This window comes from Pieris rapae, chromosome 10 (genome assembly GCF_905147795.1).
Source record: "Pieris rapae chromosome 10, ilPieRapa1.1, whole genome shotgun sequence".
Classification (NCBI taxonomy): domain Eukaryota; kingdom Metazoa; phylum Arthropoda; class Insecta; order Lepidoptera; family Pieridae; genus Pieris; species Pieris rapae.
Genome location: NC_059518.1, coordinates 7,614,287 through 7,624,559, shown reverse-complemented (window position 1 = coordinate 7,624,559; position 10,273 = coordinate 7,614,287). Strand labels below are relative to the sequence as shown.

The following is a 10,273-nucleotide window of genomic DNA, read 5'->3' as shown; positions in this document are numbered from 1 at the left end:
GATTTGTTGAAGGACCCTTCAAGAAAAGAAAGAAAGAGTCTTTGTATTAAGTTGTAAGTACTCATTATATGTTCTATTTAGGCTGTAATAGTAAATGTCTGTTACTAAAGAAATGTGAGCACTAATGTAGTAAGGAAAACTTTTTGTTTTCTTAATGAATAAAAAATTTACCGTAGCTTGTATCATACTATAATTCTTATACCTGTTAAATCTGTCAATCCAATGTCACTTGACAAAATTATCATAATAACAGAAAAATGTGAGTAAAGTAATATATTAAGTTATTGTTTTCATTATTGTATTGTTTGAAAGAAAGCAAATTTATTCGACCTTAACTTAAATAAGCAATAAAGCTTTGAAAATTTCTATTGCATTATCCTTCAGTGATTGCCTTTCAATCACAACAACAGTTCATATATTTTTAATAGCAACAGATGGATGATACTCTCGGGTTCAGTGAGCAAGAGAAGAAGTCGTCAGATGAGTGGCATCCTGGTGACGTAGAGGAAAGTGTTTCGTCTGTAACATCAAAGATTTGTCCTCATTATCAGGACCTGCAAGTACTTCAAAAGGTATTATAAAATGTTCTAGTTATACGTATACATATATATCAATCTTTCAATAAAATCCACTTAGATTTTTTACGGTTTAAACAAATATATGCCGTCAATATTTAGTTATTTATTACAGTAGTACATACATTATCCTTACAGACTATGCCAATACGATAATGTCGAAAAACATTAAATAAAATATAATAAAGTACATATATAATATTAAACACATAATATACACAATTAATGAAATATAAATCGACTGTAGGTAATAGAAAATTGAATTTTTTTTACGAACTCTGTCATTTTCATAACTATTTAAAGAAAATACAACATGTATTCAGGAAAATACTGATAATTCTAAGCCTTAAATTTAATAACGCAGCATTATTGGTATTATAAAGACCTAATTTACAGAAACAATTTTTCCTGGACAGACCTTTAATACCAGCAACGTATTGGGAAAGGCTATCCTACTTTAGGAGCTATGCAACGATTCAGACTAGAACTATGTTTCTTTGTGTACAAGAAGAAGACTTTAAAGTGTTAGAATTTTATATGTTCTTTAAAAAAACATTTTATACATACGGAGAATTTATAATAAATGTACATTTTTATAAATGATTAACAATTAACTTCATATTTATTAAATCACCGAAAATATAATTTAGTTATAGTTCCTATTATACAATCGGAATATCCCTAGCTGTGCTATATTAGTAAAAATAGCTTTGTCTTAGGTTTCTTTAAAGTGGACGGGTCTTTAAACACTAATATCTTGCAGGTATCTCTGGAATTACCTCATAAATGTTTTCTTCAAGAGTTTACCAACCACTTACGTGTACGCATTTTTTAGTGCGTACGTGCCGGACACGCATTTTTTTATTGCGAAGATATTTCCCATCGCTTATGGTGTGTTTGTAAAGTTTTTCAGTTCTTCCTACAGAATATTTATAGAACAATAATTTTATAAGTTCTAGAAGTTATAAATATAACATGCAATTATCTACCATTGAGTTTACCATTATACACTTGTGAAGAATCAATTAACTTAGTAAATACTATAACCGAACTCCGATTACAACCTAAAAGATAAATATAGATGACATACAGGTACTTAGCACTTATGTAGACAAAATGCAAACGGCTCATCATGTTGCAAATCCTTCTGGCAGCGGTGATTTTCAGCCAGTCCTTGTTTCCACTTAGCTACATATACTAGTTTAAAAAATGATACAAAAAGTTAATAAGAAAGTTATAATATATTGTTATGTAAATGAATGAAGTGCATTTAATTATATAAAACCATAGAAGTTTTCCTCACCTAAAGAACAATTATAATTAAAATTAAATTACAATTTGCGATTGTCTTAGAAGTATAATTTGTAGTTTTCAGTTATTATTAAATATAGACGAGTAATATTTGATCTTAGCCTGAATTATACATATACATTTATATTTTAGGTTCAACTGTAGCCTTCATAATTACAGCACTTATAGATTTAATTATGGTAACCTTTAGTACCACAAAGTACCTGGATTATGTGGTCCTAGGATTTCGTTATCAAAGCCCATGGAATAGGTTAGTCTTAAAACAAATACTATGTCCTTTAAAAAGAAAAAAATCAGTTCATTCAATTCAAGATAGATTTACTATTAGTACGTATTTATCCTTAAGTATGCAGCAAATAATTGTTAGTTAAAATTCAAAATTAAACAATCATCAACTTTAGTCACTTTTTACTAATGACTTTAAAATTAGAACTGTAATATAAATTTTCAGTAAAATCTTGTATTATAAAGAAACGATAAATACTTTTTCGTAATTGATTAATTTTTGTAAATACAACATGAATACTGCTCAGTGTTTTTGGAAGTAAGCAAAAATTTGCATTTCTTTGCAGTAAATATATCGTTTTAATAGAATTCGTGTCGAAAACCAATTGAATAAAGATTGCAAAAATATCGTTAGTACAGCTATGTCACATATCTAACCTAACCTTGTTCTACGAAATATATGTAAAATGTAATGTTTTATTAGATGTTCAGAGAGTTTAAATCTAACATATAAAAATACTACATTAACGTGCTATGAAATTCAAGATTTTGCCAAGCAGTTTATTAATAAATCAGTGATATTTGACGACATAGTTTACATTTCACAAGCTAACGAACATTTCCAACTACCGCAATTGCTGTTTTATTTGTAAGTCTTTTTTCTTCTGACTAAATTATTTTATTTGCAGTAATAAAAATATCCTTGTAACTTCACACTCTAACCAACCAACGCAACGCTATTATTAAACAAATATTAAATGTATAATTATAACATAAATTTAAATAAACAGCCAATTGCGCTACAAACTTGTAGGTCTGGGCTTTAGAATATTATAATCTGTGTTAAATCTATAATGTTCAAAGATGGTTACTCTCACCCCTGAGTTAGTGAAAAAATCAAAATCAAAATTGTTTATTTAGTTTAGATGCGTCTTGGGGCATGCTTATGAATGTCAAAAACGTTTTCAGAATCACTCACTCTCACTCTGTTATTTAATTAAGCGCAATATAGTAAGACTTGAAATTATTTGCATATAATGTTACCTTAACTGTTATCATCACTGTAGCTACACATCTACATATTCAAATATATAGATTAACGATATATCTAATGCACAAAGTGTGAGCGTTTCAAGTCAATGGTTTTTATGTTTTAGGTCCCGCATTGGATATTTTCAGGATAGTAATATGATACAGACTTGCTCTTATTTTGCCATACTTTGGGTTGGAGCCACGATAACATACACTATGTTGTTCAAAAGATTTCTTTGGAAGGTATGTGGTAAAAATATGATATATTTTCATTGGAATTGTTATCATTGACTCTAAAGATTTTCGATCCGTGTTGTCTTAACATCCTTATTACCATATAAAATTTTATGGATAATTATTTGAATATCCATAAAATTTTATTAATTTTTTCTTTTCAAAAACAGGTATGAATTATATTTATAGTGTACATTATTTTAGACGCTCCATATTACTCAGATGGGATTCAATATATTTTTAATAATTGTATTCGTACACCTGACAATAATTTATTTTGAAAGGGGTTATAAAAAATACCCAGTGTACCGTAAGGAATTGTTGGAAATATTGCAAGTAAGTATTATGTGCACGAGTAAAAAACTGCCATCGTTAAATAAGTTTTATTTTCAGTTCCTGTTCGTATCCAGATGTGTACTCTTTGATTTTATAATAAGGAAAACAATTATATCATAAATAGAAAAAAATATGACTTCATAACATATTATTAGTTATCGTAATGTACCTGCTAATTATATCTTACTTCAATAAAACAAATACTTTATCAGTGGAATAATAATGAATGGTGCCCATAGATAGTGTATAATTTAATACTTCATAAACCTAAACTTTATTTTATATAAGAATTACTAGCTAACCGGCCTAACGTTTTTTTCCCAAAAAAATATTTCTAGTTAGAGTTGAAGATAATTATAGAACTGATATCGATATGAAAGTAGGAGTTAGAGGTAGAAAGGTCAAAATAAAGGGTTTGCTTTGTAAGAACTGGTGCCCACTGTATATATTATATATCTATATATATAATTTAATTGATATATCTTCTCTGATACAGCCTTTTTATCATTTTCCAGAGTTCCGATTTTGATTTGTTATCAGAATCGATGACAACGCCACCTCTTGTTCATATTTTGCATTCAAGAAGTAATATTGATGTATGAATGTTATTAAATAATCCATTCAATTATATACAATTATCATGGTCATTATCATCAAACATTAGGAACAGCCTCATAAATCTTAATTTATCTAATAACTCAGATAAGATCATCTTGCTTGCTTTACAATATGGTATAATAAATTGTGGATTTTTATAAAATATTCTTCGGATTTAATATTTTTTGGGAGAAAACATTAGCATAGTCTTAGATTCCGATCTTACAAAATACTATAATCATTTTTTACATTATTGATTTAGTACCTAAATTCTGCACTATTATCATGTGGGACAGCAGGCTTGTAAAGTTGGGTTTAAACCCAGATGGACCCGCAACACCAAAAAGTTTGCATTTGCATTGTGTGGCTTTTGACTTAGTACGCTCTTCTCTTGACATGATACTGATCGGAAATACCTGAAATAGCAGCTGGTTCTATAAAGTGATGAGAGGCGCGGAAAGTGCCGTGAAAAAAACTGCCGTAAAAATTTTATGAATCTTTAATCTTTATCTTTTTTGTCCATACACATTATTTTTATTTTATTTTTTCAATTACTTAAAAGATAAGCTAACGTTATTTCTAATTTTGACTTTCTTTCTTTAGAAGAAACCGATACAAGACAGCGCTTTCATAGTGACGTCAAATGCTATATATTACACATTTCGTGGATTTGTCACCTATTTACTGAAACTTTACTGCGACAATTTGACAAATACATCGCTGCAAGCAATGTATTTTAGTTAGTATATGTATATTATAACTACGACATTATATCAACAACAACAACAACCTAAGCTATGAACCCTAGTTTGTGTATTCAAATCCATGCTGGGCAACTAGTATCCTTTCACATTCTTAGGGGATTAACAGATACTCGATTAGTGAAGAAACGAGACCCGTACAGAAATCTCATCATGAATACTGTAACATATTGAATGCCAGGCTACTGTTTAATAATAATTAGTGTGAGGGTTGTAATTATCAATTAAAAAGATACTTTTCTTTAATAAAGTCCCTGTCCCATTTAATAAATTTAAGAAATGTATTAAAGAAAAGCTGTGCAAAAGTGCTTACTATAAAGTTCTTATATACTTATATTCCAAAATAAACCTTTTTTTATTTTTTAAAGCTATTCAATCATTATTTTCAGGTTCCGAATCATTATATTACTTATGGCCGGTATATTTTTCACAGTTCTATTTGGGAAATTTGTTTACAATTGTTTTCTTTTTATTGAATCTTTTAAACGAATATTTAGTTATAGTAAGTACTTAATGTCTTATTTCATGAGTAATGTGTGAAATTTCGATTTCTAAAAAATATATTAATTAGTTACTTAGAATGTAGTGGATGCCAAGTCATCCTGGATGAGAAAGTAAAACAACAAATGAAGGTCAAACCGCATCTGTTTGTGATTGAGCAAGGCTTAATATTAAAACCCATCCTGTCGCAAGTCAATATTGAATAGAGATGCTGTTGACTAATCCCAACCAAACACTTTCATCGGCCGATAACGTTCGTGCGTCTATATTAAAATATTGTAAGGGAGATGGAGACTCCCTTATCTAAAATCACGAAACAGTGATAAAAATGAAATTAAATAGCAAAGAGATCCTAGATCCTATAAAGAGATGTGAACCAATGGACTATTAATACTTTTTATTTAATTAGAATTCTCACACGTATACAGTAATGATGAGCAGTTTTGGCCTAGTGGCTTCAGCGTGCGACTCTCATACCTTAGGTCGTAGGTTCGATCCCCGGCTGTGCACCAATGGACTTTCTTTCTATGTGCGTATTTAACATTTGCTCGAACGGTGAAGGAAAACATCGTGAGGAAATCGACATCTCTTAGACCCAAAAAATCGACGACGTGTGTCAGGCACTGGAGGCTGATCACCTACTTGCCTACTAGATTTAAAAATGATCATGAAACAGATTCAAAAATCTGAGGCCAAGACCTATAGAGGTTGTAGCGCCATTGATTTTTTGTATACAGTAATAATAGAAATAAAGTTTATCACAATGAAAAATCCTTTACACTTATCTTTTCAGGTGATAACGGTCCATTGTTTAATAGAAGCTATTCTGTGTGAGTGGCGTTGGCTAAAAACCTGGATGGTTATTGTCAGTTTAAGTGTTCTTGGAGTTGCGTGTTTCTACTTTATCTCTCCACCGGTAGATACAAATCTCAGTATAGTGTATATATTATAATTTTACAACACTGTTTCGTGGGTACTCAGAATCAAATTTATTTTATTAAAAATGATCAAACATTTGATCACATTAATCAGGAAGTTAAAACAGCATTTTTATCTGGAGCTAGGTAGCCTATTAAACATTTTTTAAAATATTATCTTAAAGACATGCTACGCTCAACAACTCTAAGTAAATAATTCTTTAAAGATTAATGTAATTCTTCCTAGTTTTTGGAATGGATTAGAGTTGGTTGTTTTATGGTTATTTTATATTTATTTATTGTATAGTATGTTTTTAGTCTGAGTTTTGCTATGCATGGGCTGTGACTAAATAAATAACTATATACATTTTTACTTAAAATCATTAATGTGCGACGAAGTCATTATAATACATCAATTTGGTCCAAATATAGTTGCAGTTTATAATTATAAGTTCAGTGATTTTTATTCAAGTTTTTTTAGCTAATTGAAATTATGTACATATTATGTACAGCATTGACGACTCTTATGGAAGTTATAATATTGTTCTGCTTGTATCCTATGGGTCGTTTGGTCGATGACATAACATTTTTCAACGGAGTTCGTCCTACGAAGTTAAGGATTTTCAGTTTTTGGGCGGCACCTTTTTTTTATATGGTAAATATTTTTTTTTTTTAATCTAAGTTCAAGACTATTATTAAGTTAATAATTTCTTTTTCAGATAAAGTTCTATTATATGATTACTGGACTTTTCAAAGTAGTAATAATGACGACTCTGATCCAAAAATATCCATACTTGTACCAATACATCTACATACCGGTTATACCGATGTTTATCGGGGCCCTGTTTGCTTTTATTAAATATGTCTTGGTGAAGAAAATGGTAACTAAAAATAATTAAAATAATATGTATTTATTATAAATATTTTCTGTATTGCCATATTTTTGGGATTTGGTGTTAAACCAGGGGTATTTTTGAGCGTCTTGCATGAGCTTGAAAAGTTAAGGTTATGATTTCCGTCATAATATGGCTTGTGTTCTTATTTATATCTCAAGTATTATCACGTCTAGTAACACTGTCAAATATATACAACTCAGTGTAGAAGTTTTTCTTATGAAACTAGATTCAAGTTTTACTACCGTTGTATACGTAATCTTAGTGTAAAATTCACAAAGGAGACAGCGCGAACTATGACTCCAATATATCAAATACATTTGTTGTATTTTTAGCTAAGTGGCATGGTCACTGCAATTATTATGGCCTATTAGATTAAAATAAATTTAAATGATTAAGGCAGTTTTAGCCCACATTCAGATAGGACATCATTAAAATTGATTTTCTCAAAATAAAGTCACTGCAGTCTCGGTATGGAAGCTGAACAAACTTACTTTCCTTTTTACTATATCAAAGTTAAAATTTAATAATGGGTCATCTTAGTGAAAGAACGCCAATGGAAGCTTTTTATACTGAAAATACATACATATATTTAGGAGGCAAAGCATTAAATTTATCGTAGATCATCATCTTCCATAAATACTTGTTATCTTTGAATCTAGTTTTTTATATAAATCTAGATTTTCAAACAAAACGTCCTATATTGCGAGCTTTTATTTCATTTAAAAAAAATAGTCAGCAATATGTCAGCCATTATTGTTTGGCTTTTGTTGTAATTAAATAAATTAATGCAAGGTTTGAGTATGGGCATAGTTTTAAATAAAAAAATAATTAGCGCGAGCTGCCACTCCTCCATTTAAATCTAGTTTATTAACATGTCAAACAAATTCTTATTAGCTTGAGTGAGCTGAGATACCTATGTCAATACAGATTTTAGTTAAAACGGCAAACGGTGACACCGTCTTTGATTCTAAGAACAAGTGTGGCAAAGCCTATTTTCAGGGTTGGATACAATTGTTTAAACCACTACCAAATTGGGGGCCAAAAGATTATACTCTAAGGCAATTGAGAAAGAGATTCGATTCGCGTTTTGTAAGTACGATTTAATACTTTTTTCGTTTGGTGTCATTTGAAAGAAGGCAATAAAGAGTTATAAATTAAAAATAAATCAGTGCCGCTACAACCTCTTTAGGTCTTGGCCTCAGATTTCTGAATCTGTTTCATGATCATTTTTAAATCTAATAGGCAAGTAGGTGATAAACCTCCAGTGCCTGACACACGTCGTCGAATTTTTGGGTCTAAGACATGTCTATTTCCTCATGATGTTTTCCTTCACCGTTCAGCCGAGGATCGAACCTACGACCTCTGGTGTGAGAGTCGCATGCTAAAGCCACTAGGCCAACACTGCTCATCATAAAGAGTTAAATAAATGTAGGCATATCTACGCTATAATTTGTCATTTCATATATATATATATATAGTCATTCTAATTTCAATATAGAGTTTTTGCACACAATGTTGTTGCAACATCCGTAGATCTGCTTAGGATCGCGCAGATCAAAATAATTTAAGTCGAGATCGCTATCAATATCATAACGATTTTTGTAGATGTTATTCGTTATTTATAAATATTTTAACTATTTTATACTCTGTCATAGTATATAACATCGCAAGCGTCAAGAGAGCTAAGCCGATACCTGATAGAGAAATCGGAACTAAACGAGTATAAATTGGATGTCCTATATGAATCTCTCTCACGACGACCAAGTCTTAAACCTCAAATTAACTTGGAGACTGAGAAAAATCAATAATTTTAAATTTCTTCTGTTTAATATAAATATTTAAATATTAACGTTGTGATTCTTGTTTATGAATCTATTTGGATAAGATTTTTATTTGAGATGATTACAAAATTAACTAGTGTGAAGTCTGTAGGTACGAATTGCAGTCGTCACATTGTAACTGAAACCTTGGACTGTGTTTAGGACGTTTGTCCAAATATAGAATGATAGAAAGAGATTGAGCAGAAAACTTCACCTGATTTAATTTTTTGAAATGCAGTTTATAACGGATGTTAATATCTCCATCATATACATGGTTTATATGATGGCGAAATTAACATCGTATCGTTTACGTCTCCTTGGTAATAATTACTATTTTCATACAACTTCAAAGTAACGCCCAAAGTATTCGTCATAAGTAAAACCGACTGCATACCCACGCGTGTAAATAAACGCGCGAACTGATATTACTTCTCTCCAAATACACTTGCTGCAGCTGAAAATTACTAGAATTTCGCCGGAGGTGATATTTTTGCCCGTGACTACACCCTACATTTCGGATTTGTGTGGTTTTGTATGACGTTAATGTTATATTAAGTGTGAATAAAAGTATTGAAACTATATTTGTTTAAATTATAGGCCTCGTATCATCCCGTGTTTTTTTGTATAGAGCAGTGGGCTATAGGCCAGAAAACTCATGTGATGTTTAGATATCACTGACACTCTCAATGCCAATTCCTCAGAGATATAACGAGTTGTCGGCCTTTTAAAAATAGGTACGGACTTTTCATGAAGTGAATATCTTCGGTAGTCAAAATATCCAAAATATGATCAGTCCTTCAAAACTTCTAAATGAACTTAAAGTGGATCTAATACATACATAAAGCGGTATTAATAACAATAAAATTGCTTCTATACATCAATTAGTATTCGCATAAACCAAATACAATGTTATTAATATGGTACAGTCTTGTTAAATTAAACTTACAATCTAAATTTATCTGACTAGATTTTACCATTTGAAGTTAAATAATATATTATTATTATTATTCTATAATATATCTTATAATGCGCGTTTCTTCATGTAAAATCCATTCACTACTTACAGAA

At 30.2% G+C, this 10,273-nt stretch overlaps 1 protein-coding gene across 1 annotated transcript; it reads left to right on the top strand.

Annotated features, from left to right (window-relative positions):
* The first annotated feature begins 434 nt into the window (after positions 1 to 434).
* Positions 435 to 9,193, top strand: LOC111000967. The gene is made up of 11 exons (XM_045629847.1): positions 435 to 572; positions 972 to 1,099; positions 1,339 to 1,466; positions 2,019 to 2,136; positions 3,269 to 3,386; positions 4,229 to 4,309; positions 4,914 to 4,978; positions 7,009 to 7,144; positions 7,209 to 7,370; positions 8,313 to 8,474; positions 9,041 to 9,193. The coding sequence occupies exons 1-11, from the start codon at positions 435 to 437 to the stop codon at positions 9,191 to 9,193; spliced, it is 1,389 nt and encodes a 462-aa protein (XP_045485803.1).
* The last annotated feature ends 1,080 nt before the right edge of the window (positions 9,194 to 10,273 follow it).

What these genes read in the sequence shown, in the direction of transcription:
- LOC111000967 (XM_045629847.1), top strand. Translation starts at nt 435, where the DNA reads ATGGATGATACTCTCGGGTTCAGTGAGCAAGAGAAGAAGTCGTCAGAT. An exon ending in ACCTGCAAGTACTTCAAAAG is followed by an intron (nt 573 to 971) that starts GTATTATAAAAT and finishes CCTAATTTACAG; the next exon opens with AAACAATTTTTCCTGGACAG. An exon ending in AGAGATTCGATTCGCGTTTT is followed by an intron (nt 8,475 to 9,040) that starts GTAAGTACGATT and finishes ACTCTGTCATAG; the next exon opens with TATATAACATCGCAAGCGTC.